Source organism: the organism of the source record quoted next, unplaced genomic scaffold, assembly GCF_019419815.1.
Source record: "Pyrus x bretschneideri cultivar Hongxiangsu unplaced genomic scaffold, Pyrus_bretschneideri_v1 Contig9, whole genome shotgun sequence".
Lineage (NCBI taxonomy): Eukaryota > Viridiplantae > Streptophyta > Magnoliopsida > Rosales > Rosaceae > Pyrus > Pyrus x bretschneideri.
Genome location: NW_025999831.1, coordinates 2150853 through 2175257, shown reverse-complemented (window position 1 = coordinate 2175257; position 24405 = coordinate 2150853). Strand labels below are relative to the sequence as shown.

The following is a 24405-nucleotide window of genomic DNA, read 5'->3' as shown; positions in this document are numbered from 1 at the left end:
CCTCTGTTTCAAGTTGCAACTAGGATTTGAGCGCATGCGGGTGGCCCCAACCAGAAATTGGCGGGACCGCAAACATCGATCTTTTAAAACAAATAATAAGATAAGATAGTGTTCTGCGCGTGTAGACAAAAACGACGTTTGTTTTAGGCCATTTATTGCCAAAACGCACCCCGCCGGAAACCCAACCCCGAGTTTCACGTTCCATTCCCTCTCTCTCTCTCTCATTTTGTTGTTCATTTTGTTGTTGCTTCTTCTGCTTTGCTTTCAGCTGCTCTACTATGGACGATTCCACCCTACTCAGCCCACACCCGGCGGGCCCACTACTCCCGTCAAGCAAGCTCGGCCGCAGAAACTCCATTTCCACATCCGTGGTGGTCCCCGCCAAGCTCAGCCTCCTCTCCGACACCACCACTCCCACCTCAGCGACCAAGCATCTCCAGCGCCTCCACAGCTCCACCTTCCCAAACGGCGACGTTTCGCCCCCAGCACCGCCTCAACTGGACCTGGAGTTCCTCTCCCTCAAGAGCTCCGAATCCTACACTTCTCTCAAAGACCTGCTCCCCTCCTCCGCCGTTAACTCCCCCACCGCCGCCTCCGCCAACAACTCCGGCTACGAAATCTCCATCCGCAACCGCCTCGTGAAGCAGGCCGCCTGGGCCTACCTCCAGCCCATGTCCTCCACCTCCGGCCCATCGGGCCCAAACTTCCTCCGCCGCCTCTGCCAAAAGCTCTCCCCCTGCCTCTCCTTCTTCACCAACCGCGTCGTCCCCTTCCTCTCCCGAGTTCTCGGCCGCACACTCCTCTGTATCGGTCTCGCCACCTAACCCAGCCTGCCATTTTTGTTCGTCTGTATATATTTTGACTCAAAAGAAAACAAGATTGAATGAAAGAATTTGAATTCGGAGTTCGATGAATCAATCAATCGATTTCTGTTTCTGGGAATTGTACAATTTTTGTTCTTGTTTTTTGTGATTACAATCTAATCTCTCTCACTGGATTGGCTTAGAACGCCTGAGCCGGAGCTTCTCAGTCAACTCGTCAACCTGCCCACCATCCGTTTGATGTCGGGGATGAACCACCTTGGGGGACCTCGGAGTCTCAGACATAGCGCGGTTGATTGTGGTGGCTCTGCCATTTGGTGTTGCTGTTGGGGATTCTGGCTGCCACTTGTTCTTCCCGCTCGGTTTACGTACCGGCGGTGCTGGCGCTGCTGTATCCTGCTGATCATCATCGACTGTCTGCGACTGCGAGGTTGGTTTAAAAAAACAAACAAACACAATGAATTTTCAGTAACTTGTTTCCCTGGAGAATTCAAATCCTTGTTTTCGTGTACGAGAAATTGTTTCTTGCTGAGAATTTTATGGGATTACGCATAACATGAACCAGGTAAACAAACGACTGAACGTGCGGTCAAGGATTCTGGGGCAGACATACTAAACTTCGACCGATACTAGCAAAACCCGAGAATTGTATTGCATTGTGAATGCGGCGTACCTCGGTGGTGGGTTTGGTGGCGAACTTTGTGGAGTTAGCAGCCATGTACCGAAGGGCTTGGAGGAAAGCAGCGTGGCCATATTGGGCGAAGTTCTGCCAGTAGAGTACCGTCAAATCCCAGGCTCTTGCTCTCATCTCCAGTAACTTCCTGTCTATGTCTGTCTCATGCTTTGCTACATATGGCCTCAGGAAGGTCTTGTACACAAAGAAAGTTCCCTGCAACCGCATTTCAAACGCCATTCCAATGAGTCAAATTGAAAATCCGTGCAACCGTCTTTATGTTGTCAGACTGTGAATGTGGACCTCTAATCAGGTTAATTGTTATCTTAATGTTCGTGTAGTCGGTCGGTCTTATAGTCTGCTAGCATAAGTCTAGCACAACGTTTGCACATTTCAAATTGTCATGTTATGTTGTCAGACTATGAATATAAGTATTGCCTAAATATTGATGGAATGTATGGTCGATCGTCTTCAAATTCACAGTTTGCTAACATAAGTCTAGCAGGGCGTTTTGTGTTTCTTACCTTGGTCTTTGGATACCATAGGTATATAAAAAGTGCCACCTTCCCTTCACCATACATGGGCAACCTTCAAATTTTCACAATTCAAATGTCAAATTAAATTTAAAATGTGGTATGTAAAATGAGTTCATAGTAAGAGGGTGACTTGTACCATGAGATGAATAAATCTCCAATCCTCTCAAGAACTGTGAGCATTGCCACGATTATCCTGTGAAAACGACATGTCGTTATTGCATATTCAACTTGACATTACCAATTTAGAGCTCAATCAAACATGCCCATAACATGTAACTATACATCCACATAAGTCACTAAAATGCTTTAATGATATGTTTACAATGATAGGGACTCAGAAAAAGAAGGAACTCGGATAAATAAAAACATTAGTTTCATCAAAAGTAAACTTCAAATACGTATAATTATTCAGATAAGGTAAAGTTTATTTTTATGTTAAAATCGAATCTACAACATTTTCTCTCATTACTTTTTCTTCTATATTTTTTTAGGCATTTTAGTCAAAATTGTCTCTGAAATTGGCATAACTCCCTATTTTGGTCTCTGAGATTTGGAATTGAGTGCAGTGGCCTCTGAGTTTGTCTACCATAAATTATTTTGGTCATTTTGTAAAAAATCTCTGTTAAATAAAGATAAAATGACAAAATACCCTCAATTTAGTAAACAATGGGCCAAAATGATTTGACAAAAATTGAGGGTATTTTTGTCAATTTATCTTTATTTAATGGAAATTTTTCACGGAATGATTAAAATGATTGATTGTAGTGGAGAAATTCGGAAACCAAAATAAGGAGTTGTGTTAATCTCATGGATCATTTTTAGATTTTAAAAAAAAAAAAAAAAAAAAAAAAAGCCAACAAATTATTGGTCGAATTGCTACCAAGGATCTGAACTTAACCAATGTGAGATGACAACCAAAACATGAAAATACTCTTCCAAAAGGTAACCAAAATGAATTTCAAACATCAACCATACCAACCCTATAAGGGGAAGAACATAAATCGAAGATGTCAAAACAATAGTGTCTCAAACCTATCACGTGTTGTCTTGTGGTTTAATTTTTTCTCACGTCACATGGTTAGTTTGAAATATCATCATATTGACATGTTCGTTTCATGTAAATCTCTTGCCATATTGGCATATCACTAAAACGACTGGGTTTTTAATTACGTACCAGTATTGGCACCAAAACCGGAGTTCTTCAATCTCAACTCTGTTCTTCTCCACTGTTTTGTAGCACTCAAATGCTGGGTATGCATACCCAAGAAACAATCTGTACACCCCCAACAAAACAAGTCAAAAAACAACCCAAAAACAAAACCAAAAGTAAAGTCGAAGATCAAGATCCAAAACTGGATTAACGTTAATGAAAAAACATTAACATACATAAGAATTCTGGTTAGCAAGCTTCCCAACATCTTTCAATCCCTTCACATCAAACACCAACACACAGAAATTATATCCCTGCAACACGAAACCCAACTTTTAAATCAACCCCACAGTTGCATTACTTCGAACCCCGAAACGCGTAGAACGTCGAGATTTCAGAAAGACGGGCCAGCGTTGATCGACTCACCTTCTCGTTGAGAACAAGTTAAAAAGGAAGAAATAGAACCACAAATGCCCACCAAGTGAGGAGTTCCAATTAAACAGCAAGAAGGAAGGGATTAATATTATTCTTTGAGAAGAAATGGGGTTTTATTTACTCTGATTCTGTGAAGGAAAATGTATTTCGAGGAGAGAGAAACAAGAGGGGGGGAGAGAGAGAGAGAGAGAGAGAGAGAGAGATTCGCAGGAGTTTGGGACGGGAAGGATTGCCAAATTTCTAGAAATGCTATATTTGTATATGTATCGATTCCTATATATACACAATGGAGTTTTGGGGAGTTAAGCTGTTAATCCACAACAGGATCAGATTTAGATTAATTAATTAATTTAATTAATATATGAGAGATGAACAGAGATTTGGATTTAAAAAAAAAAAAGAAAAAAAGAAAAGAAAAAAAAAAGGAGGATTTCTTGCGATGGACGCCTCCTTACGATTTTACACGCAAGTCTGTGGGGAGGGAGGGATTTCTCGGGATTTCTCGGGATTCCTCAATTACCGTTTGGCAGTTGGTTCTTCTTAGGGGTATTTTTGTCGTTTGACATATGTACCCAGTCGCCAGAGGTTGCGAAATTGTTTTTTACTTTTGCCTTTTTTTTTATTGGAAGTTTTAACGAAAAATCGCAGTACTGTTCACTTTAACGAAAAATCATATTTTTACATTAAAAAGTTAAACATGGTATTATTCACTTTACTCTTTATTTTGTCCTTATCGTTAAAACTTACAGTTTTCAAACTCATTTCATTAATTTTCCTTTTTTTATTTCCATCGAAAATAAAATTTGATTTTTCTGTTTGATATTTTGTTTTAACAATTAATTAAGAAAATAAAATTCCACGTAACTAAAATGAAAATAAAGAGAAAAAGAGGGACGGAGGCGGTTCGTATGGAAAGAAGTAAAAGGTTGCATCACATTGAAAAAGTCACATATTTGAGATAATTTCTAATATAACAATATTTATTTAGACAATTTTGTAATAAATTGAAATTATAAAGGAAAATGAGATAATCTATGTATATTATTGAGGAATAAGAGTTTGGTGAAACTGTTTGGACCCAAATTTACATCATCAGTCCGTGCAATCAAGCCATTGAGTGAGCATAGCTCTCAACCGTCGGATGAAAAGTGAAGATAATTTTGTTATTATTGAAAGATAATATTTTGATTTTTATCATAATAATTTTTGTTTAACAAATTATCTTGATATTTTCTTATACGGGATAATAAGATGCAAAGTAAGTTTCCGAGCAAGCAGTACAATTCAAATGGACTTGGGGACTCCTATTATCAGATTGAGCAGCAGGATGGTGATGGTGCATTAAGATGAAATTTGAATAGTCAAGATGCATGGTTTTGGGATAACGTTGAAGTCAAGATAATGATGCAAATTGGAATGTCATTGGTACATGGAATTTGAATGACAGAGATCCACGACATTTAAATATTATAACCAATCTTCTGAGGAATCTTGACTTTGAGGGATATTATCAAAAAGGTTCTTTATCACAATTTATGGACGCTGAGAGTTAGAATGGAACTGGAATACTTTATTTCAGTGGTTGAGCATTACAAAATCTATAAATAGAGGCAGTGGCAATGACAAAAATGACCTCCAATTCAATACACAATTGCCCTGTGCAAACCTCTCAAACAACTTGAGATTTTTTTTATTTTCTTTTTCCGCCGACACACCTTCAATTTGGATAAACAGCATTGTGAAGGCAACCGACGAACAGCTTCAGTTTGGATAAATAGCACTGTTGCCGTAGAATCAGTCGTTCCCAAAGCACATTCAGTTTGAATAAACAGCACTGCGTCAAGGCCGACTGGCTATCTATCCAAGTCTCGGTCTAGAAGGATTTTCGAATCCTTATTGGCAGAGGTCATCTCATTAGCCTTCTCGGCGAAGTGAGGTGTCACCAGGTTACTACATTCGGCACCCTGAGAGCCGAATTTGATATTGAACTTCGCAGAACTAGCAGCCTTGTCTTTAGGCTCGAGAATCCAAAGACCGAGATTTGTTCCTTCCTTGGCTGCGATCGCAAGATCAAGAAGTCAGCAGCGCACTTAATGCAACATCAACAAATTTTACTCCTCGGCCGAGCTCGACCGACGAGTTGGCACACCCCGTATTCAACCGAAGGACGTAGTTAGCTTATTAGTTACTCGGCCTGCGCGCCATGTAGGCTTTGTAATTTTTAGGATCAACATTTTGGCACGCCCGGTGGGACCCAGTGCTAAAACTACAAAATTCATATGATATATCAAGATGTCAATCTGGCTCTATTTAGCCGATTGCACGAGCTTCTTGTGCAATTGAAAAGAACCAGTGAGGAGAATACACAACGCCTTGAAGAGAATAGAAAACGCCTTGTAGAGGATAAAAAATCGTGGGAAGTGGTAAAACTTCTTCGTGGCGTGAGAGCCAGGCAAAAATCATTTACCTACATGTTGAGAATAAAAGCTCCTATTACCCTACAAGAGCAATGGGTAAACGAAGATAGTGCTTGATTTAATGCCTGGCTAGATGAAGAACGTTTTCCTTACGTTTCTGACTATCGATCAATTCCTCTTGAAAAATGGTTAAATCTAAAGGCCGGGGGGGGGGGGGGCAATTTTCCACTCGGGTCACAATCAAAATTTGGCCTAAGAAGATTGTCGAGATGGCCGAAGTCGAACCTAGGCCACCTGTTTTCTCGGTCGAGACTGAAATTGTGGTAGGCCTAGAAGAAAAAGTTCCAGTTTCTGAGCCACAAATCAACTCGGAAAATTATTCGTTAGATGAGTGCTCCAATGACGAACAGGGCCAAGACATGATCTTAGATGTCGAAACCATGACAGTTGATATGGTTATTGGCGATAAAGTCGATATGGAGAAACCTCGTTTGGCTAAGTTGTTCGAGTTAAGAACCAAAGTTGGCGAAATTATTATGCCTAGGGGGCATAATAATTATTCCACACGTTCGGCGGCCGATGATAAAAAATATTTCGTCAAGTCAAAAGTATTTGGCAATGATTTTTTATTTGGCCCTAGAAAAAGGCAAATTGAAAATTTTGTTGTTCCAAGATCTCGACTTGGAATAAAGCATTGTTGGCTTCCTCCTTTTCATGGATTGGCCACTTTTATTCCCGTATGTTAGATTTCCATTTTCTTTTTATATATTCTTATCCATCTGGCTTTTTGAGCCGATGTTGCATAAGAAAATAAGGGGGCAACGAGTATCTAAAAAAAAAAAGGAAAAGAAAGAGGGAAGAAACTTTTGGCCGAAGGAATGGAAGCTGTTGGCCGAAGGTGTCAAAAAAAAAAAACGCAAAAGAGGCCGAGGATATTAACCTATTTAGCCGGCTCAGAAGGAATCATTTTGATCGAAGTGACGGAAAGAATGCTTTTGGCCACAGGAACAAAAATCACATACGTTGCTGACATTGGATATATAGTATCATCACATCAATCAGGCTACCTATTTAGTCATGATTGCTGACAATGGGTTATGTGTGTGTGTGTATGTATATGCATGGTAGAGGAACGAGCTGTCAAGGAAGATTTTTCCCTCGGCCCTTCACCCCCAACTCTTCTCGACCTGTATCATACATGCCGAGTTCGGTGAACTGGTGCTCGGTGCAGGTTCTTTATATATATATATATATAGGCATGACTGACAAATTATATTAGGTAATCAGGTTACTTATATATCTCGGCCCTCGACAGCGTTCGGTTTTCCTCGGTCCAAATTTTTTCGAGATGGTCGAAGAGGTTATTTATTAAAGTGGCCGGGCCTTGTATAGAATTGTTGCAACTGAGGAAGACCATAGTGTTGGCAGTGCAGAGATGTTGTTGCTGAGTAAAAAGTTTCATTATCGGCGATACGAGAGTTTTTCGATTGTGCTAATTTCCTTAACCATTCGGCCTACAAGCCGAAGTTCAAGGAAATTGGGGGGCAATGTTTGGACCCAAATTTACACCATCAGCCCGTGCAATCAAGCCATTGAGTGAGCATAGCTCTCAACCGTCGGATGAAAAGTGACGATAATTTTGTTATTATTGAAAGATAATATTATGATTTTTATCATAATAATTATCGTTTAACAAATTATCTTGATATTTTCTTATACGGGATAATAAGATGCAAAGTAAGTTTCCGAGCAAGCAGTACAATTCAAATGGACTTGGGATAAGGTTTGAATAGTCAAGATGCATGGTTTTGGGATAACGTTGAAGTCAAGATAATGACGCAAATTGGAATGTCTGGTACATGGAATTTGGATGACAGAGATCCACGACATTTAAATGTTATAACCAATCTTCCAAGGAATCTTGACTTTGAGGGATATTATCAAAAAGGTTCTTTATCACAATATATGGACGCTGAGAGTTAGAATAGAACTGGAATACTTTATTTCAGTGGCTGAGTGTTACAAAATCTATAAATAGAGGCAGTAGCAACAACAAAAAGGACCTCCAATTCAACACACAATTGCCCTGCGCAAACCTCTCAAACAACTTGAGATTTTTTTTATTTTCTTTTTCTGTCGACACACCTTTAGTTTGGATAAACAACACTGTGAAGGCAACCGACGAACACCTTTAGTTTGGATAAACAGCACTGTTGTCGTAGAATCAGTTGTTCCCGAAGCACATTCAGTTTGAATAAACAGCACTGCGTCGAGGCCGACTGGTTATCTATCCAAGTCTCGGTCGAGAAGGATTTTCGAATCCTTATTGGCAGAGGTCATCTCATTAACCTTCTCAACGAAGTGAGGTGTTACCAGGTTACTACATTCGGCACCCTGAGAGCCGAATTTGATATTGAACTTCGCAGAACTAGCAGCCTTGTCTTCAGGTTCGAGAATCCAAAGGCCGAGATTTGTTCCTTCCTCGGCAGCAATCGCAAGATCAAGAAGTCAGCAGCGCACTCAACGCAACATCAACAAATTTTACTCCTCGGCAGAGCTCGGCCGACGAGTTGGCACGCCCCACATTCAATCGAATGACGTAGTTAGTTTATTAGTTACTCGGCCTGCGTGCCACGTAGGCTTTGTAATTTTTAGGATCAACAGAAACATTCAAAATATGTTAAGAAAGCTTTTTGTTTTTTGTTTTTTTTTTTAGTACATTGATATTTTTACATTAAGGAGAGGAGGAGTTCAGCAAAGTCACACAATAGGCAATCTAATTTGTTATCAAATTTGCCATTTACGAGATTTGAACCTAAGACTTCTCACTTCCAAGTGAAGAGGAATATCATCAGACCATAGTACTAAGTGGTAAGAATGTCTTTTTGTTAATTCAAATTCTAGAAGAAGATGACTTAATTTTTGGCAAACGGGTCACGTTTGTCATGTTCAATATTCATATCGTTTTCGTGTCATACACGTTATCTTAATGTATTGTGTTGTGTCAAATCTTTTATCTTAATTAGTTCTTAACAGGTGACCCAACAACGACACAACTTGTGACGGGTTGTGTCATTTCATGTCGGGTTTATGGGTCACGGAAGAAATTATTATACCTAATGTCTAGACCTTGCAAACATGTCATGTTTGTGTCGTTTATGTATCATACCCATTATCTTATTAAGTTCTTAAGTGGTGACCCAATTCGTTAACGTGTTCTTAACATGTAACTCGATAACGACTTGACCTGCTAATAGGTTGACCCGAAACCTGTTGTTTTTGTGTTATTTCATGTCAAGTTAACGAGTCATACCAAAAATTACCAAATCTAATTAATAGCCAGATAAATGTATTTCTATTTTGCTAGCTTAATAAATACAAGTTCCTATAACCGTATAGTCTCTAAATAGGGACAACAGACCTCCAGTGGGTTGGAATAGAAGTCCTCAAAGTATCCCATATATAGGGACTCACCGAATATCTCAAAGAAATTCTCAAATGTGAAGACTATATATAGGGACTCAAAGAGTGAGTCCCACTCTGTATTTTGAGTGGGAAAAAAACCTACTCATGTATGAATGTTGCACAACAACTCCTTTTTTGTTTGTTTGTTTGTTTGTTTTTTTTTTTGAACCCACCCACGTGAATGATTTCTACAACTTCATTTTTTTTAACTGTTGGATAGGTTATTAGTTTTTATTAACGGCCACAATACTACAACGAAGTGAACAATAATTTTCTAATATTTTAGTCCTTACATTTAAGAATTATACTATAAAGACCTTCATTGCGGACAATATTCTTTTAGGAACCCTAATATTCCCTTAAAATGCCTAAATAAGTCTTCAAAGTTAACGGTGGGAGTCATTAGAGATGCTCTTAAATTTACACACCTTGACCTTTGCAAAATCCAATCCAATCCAATTCCATCCCAAATACTATATATATTCTCGTCCTATTCCTTCTGCCACATCACATTGCATAACCTTCTGGTATTTATAAACGTAACAGTTTTAATCATAAAAAAAAAATGCATCTTCATATAGTGGTTATTGACACAGATGTATACATTGTGATAAAAAGTTAAGAAAAAAAAAAAAAGTAGACATTTTTATGTGGCACAGTCTAAATTTAATTTATAATGTTGTTGAATTACACGATAATTAACTGATGAGGTTGAAACACTACCGTCTCGTTTGTTTAAAGAAAAAAAAAAGAATTATTAAAGAACTAAATACTGCAAATAAACAAAATAGCGAAAGACAAGATAAAACAAAACAACAAAAGTGAAGCTGACAGACAAATAACTTTAAAAATCAGATGGAACAAGGGTGTATTTGACATTTAACATTTGGTTGACCTTTCTTTTTAAACGTGTAATACTATAATACTAAACTCAAAACATGACTACTAACTAATACTATCTTTGAACTAGTCACATCCACGCCACATCACAAGTTTACAACAAAATGCTCCCCACTCCAAGCCTTGGGTCAATGATCCCACACTAACGAGAGGAAGAAAACTTACATATATCTACGGTCTATCTTTTCTTTTGATTGTCAAATTGATCCAACGTTTTAATATACTCGTTATATTATCTTTATAGCACCGTCATTTCATCTGTATAAACATATCATTTTTTCTAGATTGATTAACTGTGCACTTAAATATTATATAATCATTAGAACAACCAATTTCCCTTCTTAAAACAATAAAAAATTCTCTTCAATATGTTCTAATCTTTGAAGTTTACCAACAAAAAATAATTTTTTGGAGTTAAATTGGGGATCAAAGCATCAAGGTTAATGATATGTTGACTGTCTAAACTTCATTCCAAGCAAGTAAACATAAGTAAACGTTTGAAACAAAGGAAGAATATTTCAAAACAAGTTTGTCATTTCGAGGAGTTAAGATTTGAAGGTATTATCTTCAGCTGATAGCTTCGTCACGATAATTTATCTTTTTGAGGACGTGAAAAACTTACATAGGCATTTTAGTCTCCTCTTGGCTACTATCGTGTGATTCACTAACAGTAGGAATCAAACCCAAAATATGCCGTGTAGGCTACGAGCTTAGATATCGTCCCCAACCACTGAATCACCCTATAGTGGTTGCAGCTGGAATCGAGTTCAGATGATCAAATTGATATTGGATTATGGATAAGTGGACCCTTAATTAAAGTTGTTATATTAGGCCAACAAGACAACAACTAATTAATAGTTTTTTTGAACAAATTATAATCTTATTACTAGTCAACATATTATTAAGTAATGGAAATTATTATTACGATTCATAAACTAAATTTGTATAAATGTTTTTATATAAATGATTATGCATTAGTTATAAGATTCAGTCCCGCTTGTGCATAACCCACAGTGTAAGACTGAGTAATATAAATTAATGGAATTATTAACTATAGTTGTTCCTAAATATGTATCTTCAACACAAGCAACTTATAGTATATAAAATAAAAAATAAATATAATATTATATGTAGGTGAATTAAACCAAGAAGCAATTGTTGATGTATGGTGTGCATTTCAATTTCCTGCAACTTCCTTGAAGATGAACCGATGAGAGTTCCCTTTTGTCCTTTCTTTCCACTACTCTTCCCCCTTCTATTTTATTAATTGGGTTAATTAAATGGTCTTAAATATAATTATAATAATCCACGATTTCAATTTCCTGCAACTTCCTTGAAGATGAACCGATGAGAGTTCCCTTTTGTCCATTTTTTCCACCACTCTTCCCCTTTCTATTTTATTAATTGGGTTAATTAAATGATCTTAAATATAATTATAATAAGGAAAATTTTATTTGAACCCATATAACCATTTTTTACACCCACCTTAAATTTTAAATGTGAATTTTTTTTTATCCTATTGCATAATTACCATCAAATACAAGGTGAAATTAATAATAAAACTAAAATTTATTAATAAACTCACTGTTGATTCTAAAGACAACTGAGGGTTTAAGGCTTCTTCGAATTGGGGAATCAGGAATAAAGAACTTGGATTTAAGAATTTGGACAAGCATAAAACCATCCTCTCCTACTCCCCGCAACCTTAAAATCATCACTCTCTCTTCTACCAAAACAATGCCAATGAGGTTAAAATCGAAGACAGATCTCAACGGCTAGATAAATCGCTCTTGCCGGCCTTAGCCCACTTCTACTCACTTTCCAGAAGAATAAAAAATAACAATTAACATCTTCATAAAGATGAGGGGGCTAGCTTAATAAACATTACAAACCAGATAGTAATCATTCTATGTAATTTGTCTTTATATAATTATTATTACTACTGTGTGTGTATTTATAAAATGATTTTGAGTTAGGGAGTAGAGTTTAATTATTGTGGCAATAGGAGTGAGTGAAGCGGCAATGGGATGAACAATGGAATCCAATTCAGATAAAGCACACTTTGAATGAATTGCATAACAGTGATTTAGAGTTTTTGTTTTCTAAATGGGTCTAAAGATAAATTTACATATTAAATTGGGTTTGTGAGGGTAGTTTAGGGTATTAAATTTGAGTTTAAAGAGATATTGATAGTTTAGTGTAATAATAATATAGGTGCAGAGAGTAAGTTGGGTGTAGAAAGATGTTACATGAGTTCAAATAAAATTACCCTTATAATAATCCATGATTTCATGCAAAACATTGTTTGGTGTTATGTTTTGAAGGACTATGAACAATTTCAATAGCGACCAAAACCGTTTGAAGGTCGTAAACAAAAAGTTTTAGCGATGAAAACCATTTCTATTTTCTTTGGTTTTTATAAATTTTATTTTTAAAATTTTAATAATCACATGCTTAGTATGTGTGCAACTGCTAGTTATAACAAAGCAACGAGTATTATCTATATTTGACAAAAAAAAAAACAAGTATTATATACACAAATTGACACACATGGCCCTGATAACCAAGGGGACACCGAAATCAAGACATGTTGGCTAACACCAAGAACGTGACGAGACCATAATATGCAATTGGTGTGTAAAAAGTACGAGTAAATTAAAACCAAATCTAGAACAAATTTAATACAGGAGTCAGAGACTGCATTGTGGTAAGAACCCTTATTACAATGCATCAACATCGGAACATAGATAAAGGTACAGCAGAAAAGAGGATATTCCCGTCTTGGGTAGGATAAATATTGTACAACTAATGGAAATAAATTTCCTACATTGTCAAAAGTAGATTGTCATCTGCCAACAAACTCTTGCTCACCACAAAATCCAACTACCAAGTCATAGAGGAGAGCAAAACAAAAAGTAAGTGAAAAAAAAATGAAATTACAAAAAAAAAACCTTTGTTTTTCGCAATAGTAACCTCTCATTGTAAAACGCATGTAGTTTTATAAAACCATACAATAAATAAGTTTAAAAAACCAATACGAATAGTATAAAAGTAGTTCTATAAAGATACGAGTGAACCACAAATATTACAAATGTACATAATATGCTCATTAAAATGTAAACACATAAGCCCATGCACAAAATAACTACATAAATAAGTTGAGTGTAATAATCTACGCTCGAGTATTACGTATACGTGAAATTAGCGATAAACACGTTACATATAAGTCCTAGATCCAAAAGTAACTAATAAAGCCTGCCACTTAGAAATAACAAATTCAATAAGAAACTCTCGAAGTATATAAAGTAACAGAGATGCTTCTTCGACTCTTTCCTTCCATTAGCCCACCTCTCTCACTCTCCTCCGGTTTCACGTACGTCTCCATTTTCCTCACCTTATTTCTACTTTCCATTATCCAGGATTAACTCTTTTAACAGGTAATAAGTATTAAGTACCCACCCACCCACAAAGCCTAACTTTGGTTTTCACGTTAACAATTAATTGTCCTAAACAAGTACGAGGCTTTCATAATTTCATACACCTTTCAGAGAGAATTAGCTAGCAGTGGCAAATTAGCAATAGGATACTTTTAAGTTCTGTCGCCCTGATATTGTCCTGTAACTTGCATCTTACCACTTACACAACATGATAGGTTAAATTTTATCACAAAAGGCATTGGCGTAATTAGTACTGTATAAGTTGATATTTGATTTTGTTTTCCGATGTGAGATTTTTGTATTGTCGAACATATAATTGTGGAGTGAACAGTTATTGATATTCTTATGTCGTTATATAAGGCCAAGGGCAAGCTACAGATTATACTGTGGGAGCAGAGAAATAGGTGAGCAGGAAAATTCAGAATCTGAAGTAATTCAAGTGAAGAATCGTGCCACATTTCGTCCGTGCAATTTGTCAAGGTTCTTACTTTTTTGGCTACAAATTCTTTGTGATGTGTGATAGTTTTCGTGACGATTGTTTTGTGAATTGGGTTTTTTTTTATTTTATTTTTTATGCTGTTTGATATTTTGTTCAGTTTCACCACTGAAATACTGCAGATACCTGCAGACAATCCAACATTGCATGTTCTTGTTATACCTGGAAATCCAGGTGGGTTTTTGTGTTTATCTGGCTGGAATTGATTCAATTGTCAGAACTTACTATTTGGATTTTCGGTATATTGCAGGTATTGTTTCATTTTACAAAGACTTTGTGGAGTCGCTGTATGATTTGCTGGGTGGAGCTGCGTCTGTGACAGGCAAGAATTGGGTGTTTTTTGTATGTCATTTTCGGTTATCTATTTTGGAAGTTGTAAAGTTTATGCTAATTTGTTTTCAATCTTGTGTCTATCATCAGCTGTTGGGCATATATCTCATACCAAAAAGGTATTACATTTTTCTTATACGAGCTTCGGTCATACTTGTATTGATCCTTGCATCAATTTTCAGTACTTGCCCTTTGTTGCTCATGATTATCAGTACATGGTACTGTACTTTGGTTTCCTTTCCAACCAACTAATCACCTTTAGAATCGGCAAGTATTATGTTCGGGAATGTATTAAATTATGCTAATAGTGAGGTTAACCCTGGGTTTCTAATGTGAAGAAACTGGAAACTAGGGTTCTGACAATTATTGTAAATCATTGAAGTATCTTAAGCTTCAAAACATCTGTAAATCAAATTACTTTGTCAGTTGGTGTGCATGAACCAACTCAAGGGCTCTTTGATCTTTGTTTTTTGAAGGTAATTCATATGGACAGATCACAGATGTGAGAACCGAAAGCCACTAACAGGTCTTGTTGCCTTTTCCTTGGAGAGAAAAGCTAAACCAAAATGAGTAGGAGTGTCTATGAATCAGTTATATTTTAGAGGGCACGATGATGTATGTCTTCAGTAGTTAATAAAAGGGTGGTGGGCATCTTATGGTCCTCAGGTTCAAATGTTTCTGAATCTGAAAAATACAAACTTTGTTAAGATGGTTGCAAGAGTAAATTTCAACCAATTATGCATGCAAGTGCATACTTTGACCTTCCATTATGTAAGATATTTGATCTTGCTTGACACTTTGCTTCGGTGGTCTGTGGCATGGTCATGATTGTTATATGATATTCTCTTCTTGTCAGAACTGGGAGCATGGAAGGCTGTTCTCATTACAAGAACAAATTCATCATAAGGTAAACTGTGCTTGCTTATGGTTTTGTTTAAATGGTCGGGCGGACAAAAGAGACCAGAGATCTGTGATACATCTTCAAGTTGTTTGTGTGGTGGTTTAATGTCCTGTACAATGAAGTGAAGCATTTGAATGTCATTTCTTCCGAAATCAATTGCCTTCCCGTTGATCTGCTTGTATTAAAAATATCAAACCGTGAAATCCAAATTACTGAATTGAGCAGCTGAAATTTTAAGTTTTCATGTCATTCCATGCGTTTGTTTTATTTTAAAAGCAGCAATCCAACTTTGACTTGCAGATCTGACTTCTGTTTAGAACACTATCCGATTTCTCCTTTTCCATTACTTTTCCTATTGGCACTCATTCGCTAATTTGTCTATATTGGAACTTATTAATTATAACAGTGTCTCAGGCTTAATAGAATGGTATATTAGAGTCACATATAGTGCTTACTTGTTTTTAAATTTGTGTGCAGATGGACTTCATCAAACAGGAATTGCAAAATAATGAAGTTCCAATATTACTGGTGCGGTAATTTTCTCTCTCCAATTTCTGCTGCTAATTTCAGTTTAATGTCTCCTGTGTGAAGAAGAGGCGTATATACGTGCAATATCTGTTCCTAAATCACCTTAAGATTGTTGGACCAAGTTAGATATCTCTGCATTTGAGTTCTGTAGCATTTGCCTGTCAGCAATGCTGTATCCACTAAACTTTATTTCTAGCATATACATCAGCAACATTGCAAATACACATCCATTGCCTTTACTTTAACACTCAAGCACTCGTTAATCAGAAGCATTTCCCAGTGTCAATACAAAATGTTCTCTTGTTTCAGTTTTTGTGTGTGATTGTTTACTGACAGTAGTATATTTTTATGAACATAAGAATTGTGATTGAGTGCCCTCTCTTCCTCTGTTTTTTTTTTCTTTTCATTTGGGTTTTATCCATAATGTATTTCTCCTATGTAGAAAATAAAGGGATTTAATTGTTCAATGGGTGTGTTTTTAATCTTCGATCAATGGTTGGGTGATGAACATCTGTCAGCATTTCCTGGTTCTGAACGAGATTATTAGTGTACCATATTTTTCTGTGTTCAAAAGTTGTTCTTCAGGTGGTGATCTCAACAAATTCTGTGATCACCAATTCATCCGCAGGATTACACGAAAGAATTTGAAAGATTGTAAAAATTGATTTTCTTCAGCTTCTGATTTTTACCATCTTCTTATAAAACAGCTGAGTTTAGTTTCCTGCAGGTTGGGCACTCTATTGGTTCATATATATCTTTCGAAATGTTTAAAAGGTCTCCAGAGAAGGTGACAACAACCCTGTAAAATTTTGTCTACTACTCATTTGTCATACTATTACTACCACCCATAGGTTTTTTACTGCAAAGAACCTGTTACTTAACATTGTTTATGGAATTTTAGGTAACATTTTGTGTTGGACTCTATCCATTTTTGGCCTTAAACAGACAATCCATACAGCAGTCTTTCATCGGGAAGCTAGCAGCGTAAAATTTTTTCTTTGTTATGAATTCTTTTGATTTGGTCCCATGCATTAGGGGGATCTTCTGTGCTTGATGTACATGCAAATGCAATAGACAGTTATTATAAAGAATGTTTTCATGTTTTGCTGGTACCTTTCGTTTTTGTTTTTGTTTTGAACAAACGATATTATCTACACTAAGGGGAAGGGGGTGGGCTTACCCTCACAATAGGCTAGCAATAATGTAGTTCAAATTCGTCTTTGGCGAGAATCGAACCTAAGACCTCTCACTTACAAGTGAAGAGGAATACCACTGAACCGTAGTACTAAGTGGCAGTACCCTTCGATTTTACTATTTTATTTCATGCCTACTTTCCGTGGTGTCTCTTAAGGTTTGTAGGTTTCACTTATGGGATAATTAAAGTTGAACATTCAATGAGAATATTGACAGTTGATGATTGTAGGGAACTGTTATTGACTCCAAAAAGTCATCCTCCACTCCTCCAAGTTGAGTTTCTCGTTTAGTGTTTAGGTGGGCGGAGTGCTGGATGACTTATTTATAGTTTCAATAACAGCTCCCGCTGTTTTTCACCATTTATTGAAATTATCACTTGGTCCTAATGTATATTGGCTGGTTCTGTTAAAACTCATCCTAGTGATACTGGTTGTGACAGTCTAACATTAGGTATTCAGAGAGAATAATATCACAGAATATTATGTTTCAGGTCCCGCATTATAAGTGTTGTCTTGAGCTTAATTGTTGCGCTGTTGGGATTGTTTCCTATCCGATTGTTGAGGTTAATTGTGACCACATTCCTTGGGAAGCTCTGGTCAGCTACTGCAGTTGAGGCTACTTGCTCTCACTTGGTAAAGGTAAAGGTAAAGATTTTTCTTGTAATAGATTGATGAAGTTCGCTTCTTAGGTCATATATATTTTCAAAAACGTCGTAAAATCTTTTCTTTTCTGGTTATTTCTTATTATGAAGGAGCTTATATACCAATGTTCTACTGATTTTACTATTTTGCCACCATGAAGCAGTATGTTTTTTGTTCGTGAGTGTGTGCACACTCACATGCATGTGTTTTGAATCTTTTCCGTCAACATTTGATTCGTGTACTTGCAGTACCATACCATGCGGAATGTCCTCTTTATGGCAATGACAGAATTCAGAAGGTAAAACTCTTGGTTTTCTGTAAATTTTAAGATATTGTAATTGATTGTGAAAGTTACTAATAGTGTTTGGAAAAACTGTAGTTACTGACTGTGAGGATGTATATTGGCTTTGTGCTACTGCATATACTGAGTGCATCCTTGAACTGATTTGACGAATGAGTTCTTTCCTAATTGGTATTCATATATGCTTTCAAATCTGTTATCCTCATGTTAACAAGGAAGTTGTAGCACTAATACATTCGACTGAAAAGTTTCCAGTTTCCACGATGGTGTTCTACTATTTATTCTAGACAATATTTTCCTTGTTAAGATATGATATTCTCTTTGCATGTTTTGCATCTTTAGCTTCAACAAACACCAAATTTGCGGCATAGTTTGTCTAGGAAAGTTAGAAGAGTGATAAACACATTTTGTGCTTACCATAGGACTACACTGTCAGCTTTCAGAAACACTAGATTGGGCATTCATGAGGACTACACTCTCGTTTTCGTTTTTCGATCTGGAAAAGAATATAACCAAGAGAGTAGCTTACAACTCCACCAAGAGTAGGAATCTAGGAAGATCAGGGGCCTGGAAGGTTTTAGCACATACGTTGTTCGCTCAAGCTTAGTGAATATATTTTGATTTATGTCATCGATATCTTTTGGAGAACTGCTTAGTAATGTAGTCACCTATGCACTGCTAACAAGAGGAATTTTTTGCTATGAGATAATAAATTGATTGGAGATAAGACTTTTTTGAGACTCCAAAGATTTAGCATTTCCTATCCTGTTTTTAAGTTTAAACTGTGGGGTAATGTTTTAGCGATGATTCCTTATTATGGTTTTCATATGAGAAAAGTGTATGATCACAGTTTTGTCCCCGATAAACATTGATTGAGAATGCTTAAATGGCCAATAAATTTAGGTTCTCTTAGAAAATTTTCTTTCCAAGCAGATATAAGATATAGTACGAATGAGATAAAGTGGTTCCGGTTCTTGATGTTATTGAGTGTTAAATGTGTGTTTGCAATTTCTGAACGCCCTTTTTCACTTCCAGCACACTTTTTTTTTCTCTAACTATTGAATTGAATAAATCAAAAGAGAAACAGAAGTTCATATTTAAAAGGATGCATGTGTGTAGAAGGTGTAAAATGGCGCGCAGATTGCACTCCCCTTTGGTTTAGGCATTCTTTTACTTTTGCTATTGGCACTGGGCTTATTGCAACTTTGTATTTCTGTGGGTCCCAGATTTCCAAGCAGGTCCCAGATGCTGTTCTATCAATTGAAAGAGAGGGGCCTTACTCATGCTTTTTGTTGCACTGAAGCAGGCCAATATGGGTTGCTGAGCATGTAGCAGGCTTGATCAAGAACAATCAAGCTTCATAGATATACCTTCCCTAGCCACTAGCTAGCCCACCATGTTTGTCTTTAGGATTTGCAAATATTACACTTTCAATTGGATGGATAAGTCAATAAATAAAATAAATCTAGAGATTTGATTGTTGCTTGATTAGTTATACTATTAGCAGCAACGTATAAATTTGATGAGCTGCCTGCTTATGGACAACGAAGCAACACATCAAGTACACAACCCGTGTATTCTTTCTGGTAGTAAAATCGTGCGGTTGAGATCAGACTGTCATAGAAACAGATCACAGGACAGTCATTTTAGCATACAGGTGACCCTTCAGGAGCTCACGTGCAGACTTTATAGAGAGAGAGAGATAGCTCCTCTCCCAATCCACTTAGTCAAATCCCCTCATCCCAACTCTCAGTCGCTCCCTCAACTCAAAACCTCTCTCTCTCTCTCTCTCTCTCTCTCTCTCTCTCTCTAAAACACACACAATGCCTACAACAACCAGAAGAAAGCTCCGGCTGAGCAAAGTCACAGTCGACATAGGATGCGGCAGCTGCAGAAAACCTAGTAAGCTCTTCCAAATATTCAACCCTAAACCTAAACCCTCCTCCAAAACCCTAAAACACAACCACTTTCATCATCCTGCTTCTTCTTCTTCAACCCCACGCAACAATTACAACAAACTCTACAAAGACAACGACCACGCTCCTTTTTTTGTCACAGATTCCAACACGAAGAGCACGCGACCAGTCAACGGCTTCGGTAGAATCGGCAACGAGAGCGTGGCCGTGGAGAAAGACTCCGGCGACCCTTACTTGGATTTTCGACACTCCATGCTACAGATGATACTGGAGAACGAGATATACTCCAAAGACGATCTCCGGGAGCTTCTCAACTGTTTCCTGCAGCTCAACTCTCCCTGCAACCACGGCATTATCATCAGGGTCTTCACGGAGATCTGGAATACTGTTTTCTCTGTCAGGTCTGGAGATTCGACGTTGCTGCACTTTGCGAGCAACAAGTCATGTGACTACTAGCTGAACCTGTATCTTCTGCACGTGCAGCGGAGTTGGGAGACTGAGTTTCCACTTACATGTCGAGTTAAGAAGAAAGACAATGGAATTAAATCAAGTTATTTAAGGTCTTTTGTATGGTTGTGGGGTGCATGTAACGTAAAGAAATAGTTTCCATGAATCAAATATTATATGAATTATGGTTACGATTTTTAATTTGTTTTTTTGTATTAATTATATTTTACCACTTTCCTAGAGTACAAAGTAAATCGTCGGATGAGATAATGTGGGATCATGAGTTTTGTTACATAGTGTAACATGGTAAAAGAATATTTCTATATATGTATTTTTCAGTTCTAAAAAGTTATACATTTTTACCTTTCACTTCTAAAATGTTACTGTACAAACTTTACAGTTACAATGTCTTCGTGAATTTTTTTCAGTGCAACACACTTGTGATTTTACATCTTATGTGGTTATCTTTGAATTGGAATTGGAAGCTTGTAAGTTTTAGTTAGAGTTTTGTCCAACAAAAAAAAAAGTTTGATTAGAGTGGACTTAATTAGGATTATTCGAGAAGAGCTAAGCTGCAATAAAATAAAGGACGATACTTCGTACTTATATTATGCGTACTTTTTTTTTGTCGAAGCATACTCTTACTTGACTGTGAGTAATGTATTTTTATATTATACAAAAATTATGATCAAAATGGCTCATTTGTGGTTGAACTATCTCTATAAAATAATCAATTAATTTGAGTTCGTTTAATCTTTCATACGTAATGAACAAACCGACAATTCTAATAATAAATATTATAATTATAATGAACTGTTAATTTATTTAATTATGTAAATGACTACATGAACTTAAGTTATTAGAGTTTAAACAAGTGTTGTCCTAAATAAGCCAAACGATTGACATGATGTGCTGGGTCTTTCTGCAGCAAAAACTCTTTGTAGCCTCTTGTGCTCTATTTATTTGAGCGACATGTGTGTTTTTTTATTTTTTTACTTAACTCATCTTTAGTTTGAAATATTTATTGAGGAGATAAGTAAAAAAATTAACATTGTTAAATAAGATTTAAATGAAGATTAAGTATCAACAAATAAGATAGATCACAAAAAAGTCACAAATTTTGAGTGTAGAAGATTTTAAGCTCGTCACTAGGAGTTTTAAGTTGGGTTGGTCAACTCAAATGAGGATCCTCTCTGAGTTCTCTGTACGAGGATTTCAAAAATCTTTTAATCATATTGGTTTATTGTATATCGTGCGGTTAGAAATTATTGTAAATTTTTTTATTTAAAATTAAATATAAACAGTAACTGATAAAAATTAATCACACGATATGCAATAAACAAATATAATTAAAAAATTTTAAAATCCGCACAAAAAAAATTCGAAGAATCCTCATTCGGTCAACTAGGGCAAGTTTCAAGAAATTAGGGCATCACAGTGGGAGAAACACAGGCATTGGGATTTGGATTATAATTATTAGAGAGAGTTGGAAGTGGTGAAAGCCAGTTGTTCTATGCATTTTTATTATGTGTGAAGAGAGAATAGAAATGTCTATTACTGAGTCCTGACGTATCTTATACATTTTCCAATGGGATACTCAATATAATTTTTGGCTTCTTGCAATCACGCACTTGCAACTTGGCCTTCGATCTCTCTCCGTCTCGTCTGCTCTGCCGATGTTTCTCTACCGTCAATTATTACCTATTTGCTCAAATCTTCGTGGCTCTCCTCTCCACCTCAGGAAATAAAAACATCCATAGCATTTGAACCAATGTAACTTAGACCATTTCTATTTTCAAATAAGATGTCAAAAATATCAAATAGACATATAACGGTAACAAATGACGTACCATTTACTCCAACTGAGATGTCAAAGATAATATGGAAAAAAAAACTAAACTAACATAGACAAAAAGATGTCAAATTTGAAGTTGCCTTCAAATTTTATTTTTGCTATTTCCAAGAGCATTTCACTTGCCTTACCTTAAATGCTAGTGTATTTAAGTATTAGTTTATTATTTTTAAACCAACAACAACCTAACTTTTATTATTTTTGTTTTAAAAATATATAAAATGAAGCAATAAATTTTGGCATACAAAGAAAATATTGAAATTATGTCAAATTATCAAGTTAGCCATCAAATTTAAATTTGATGTTTTGAATTTAAGTGTCTCTTTGAAGATGCTCTTCACGTCAAACTTTGAGAGACGATTTCGCAAGTCATTACTAATCAGCATCAAGTTAATATTAATACTTTAATTATTTACTACTAATTAATATTGATATTGTTAAGAATTTAAGTTGCGTCAAAGTTTAAATACGATCTAGTAACACACTACTAACTAACATTAATATTGTCTTAAACTTAACCACATATTAATTTTATCTAGTAAGTGTGTATACTGAAAACTTCAATGTATAGTAGAATCATTATTACAGAAGAAATTTTATGTGTGACATATGCTTTAACACTTCAGTTTAATCGAGCATATAAAGTAAAGTATAAAAATTCATGGAAACAGTGGATATTTCAACACCATGGGTTCCTTGAATGCTTGCAAAACTTATTTTAAATGTCATCATGTGAGTATTACTGTCTTACGATATTTCTAAATGCCAAAGTGATCTTTATGCAGCTATCAGATAGGGATAAGCGCACGAGAGTGAAGACCCACTTGACTCTATTTGTACCCAAATCACCAAAACCAGCCATACCAAAAAGGCACAAAGATCATACTTACTATGGTTTTGCTTTGCAGTGACAAGTACAGTTGCAATCGTGCATCTCTACCTCTCTAACCATTCTCCATATTCCCAAGTTACTTCTTTTTTTCCTATCTGTCCCAAAGAAAACTTGATGATGAAAGATGTTCTTCCGCACTGTCTGATAAAAAATCTAAATAAAGATATTGACTTGATGTGAATGTGTAGTTGTTGAAACAGAGATTTGATTTAATGGCGTTACAATCAATTTACTTGGCAGGAGGAGAGGAGACTCAAGAGAGGCATTCATGATATTTGGTTTGTAAGAATTTAATTTTCTGGGGAGAGAGACGTTGGACAGAGTCATGGACTGCTTCCAATTTTAAATGAAGGAGAAGGCCCTCAAGTATTTCCCATAAGCAACAAGATAGATTTTGACTAAACCCTTATAGTAGACCACATTCGATTCTTACGTTCATGATCATGATACACCTACAAATACAATATGAAATTTGCAAGTTGGTGCGTGTGAGAGAGAGATGGTGATTAATTTGTTTTAATAAGAAAATATATTTCATATTATAAGCTTTAATTAGTCATTTTTTTTTAGTACAAACAATAATTTATCTAGTCTATTAAGAGAAGAGGCCTATTCAATTTTTTGCCCCTTTTTTACTATTTTACCCTTACTTTTGATACACAATGTTGACATGAGGAGGGCAAAATAGTAATTTTGTAACTATCAAACTTTTCCCCTTTTTTCCTATTTTGCCCTCACTTTTGATACACAATATTTACATAAGGAGGGCAAAATAGTAATTTTGTATCAAAATATTTACATAAGATAAAAATATGCACTTATTAAGAGAAATTATCCCACCATCATTTTTTCATCCACATAAGTGAAATCATGATGTTTTTTGGATAGTTTGAATGAACTGAAGCGGTTGCGCTTGAGGAGAACGTGGAAGGAGATGGGCGGTTGAAGAGGCTTTAATTTGGTACCTTTTGACAAAATGACAATCATATCCCTATTTTTCCTATTTAACCCTCATTTTTTGAGAAAATGACAATCATATACATATTTTTCCTATGACAAAATAGTAATTATGC

At 36.1% G+C, this 24405-nt stretch overlaps 4 protein-coding genes across 5 annotated transcripts; 3 read left to right on the top strand and 1 right to left on the bottom strand.

The window, feature by feature from the left end:
• Nucleotides 1-251: 251 nt before the first annotated feature.
• LOC103941343 lies at nt 252-1948 on the top strand. 2 transcript variants are annotated; one of them, XR_666449.3, is made up of 3 exons: nt 252-804; nt 1007-1251; nt 1387-1948. XR_666449.3 is itself a non-coding variant. In XM_048576450.1 (2 exons), coding segments are annotated over exons 1-2 (528 nt in total). In that variant the 5' UTR covers nt 252-278; the 3' UTR covers nt 1009-1253. The 2 variants fall into 2 exon arrangements, 1 of the variants encoding a protein (XP_048432407.1); XM_048576450.1 differs by lacking the exon at nt 1387-1948 and having other exon boundaries at nt 1007-1253.
• Nucleotides 885-3862, bottom strand: LOC103941349 (putative HVA22-like protein g). Its single transcript, XM_009351542.3, has 7 exons — nt 3607-3862; nt 3417-3494; nt 3205-3303; nt 2167-2223; nt 2019-2082; nt 1495-1710; nt 885-1244 (listed from the first exon to the last, which is right to left on the bottom strand). Exons 2-7 carry the CDS (start codon nt 3446-3448, stop codon nt 990-992), a joined length of 723 nt encoding a protein of 240 aa, XP_009349817.1. The 5' UTR covers nt 3449-3494; nt 3607-3862; the 3' UTR covers nt 885-989.
• Nucleotides 3863-6301: 2439 nt separating this feature from the next.
• On the top strand, nt 6302-19431 carry LOC103940786. The gene is made up of 13 exons (XM_048576654.1): nt 6302-6521; nt 13741-13834; nt 14195-14314; nt 14431-14504; nt 14581-14652; nt 14751-14779; nt 15517-15567; nt 16039-16089; nt 16817-16876; nt 16991-17073; nt 17774-17921; nt 18173-18222; nt 18648-19431. The coding sequence occupies exons 1-13, from the start codon at nt 6302-6304 to the stop codon at nt 18769-18771; spliced, it is 1176 nt and encodes a 391-aa protein (XP_048432611.1). The 3' UTR covers nt 18772-19431.
• A 360-nt stretch (nt 19432-19791) lies between these two features.
• Nucleotides 19792-20789, top strand: LOC108866788 (transcription repressor OFP6-like). The gene has a single exon (XM_018646062.2). The coding sequence runs from the start codon at nt 20049-20051 to the stop codon at nt 20595-20597; it is 549 nt and encodes a 182-aa protein (XP_018501578.2). The 5' UTR covers nt 19792-20048; the 3' UTR covers nt 20598-20789.
• Nucleotides 20790-24405: the final 3616 nt, after the last annotated feature.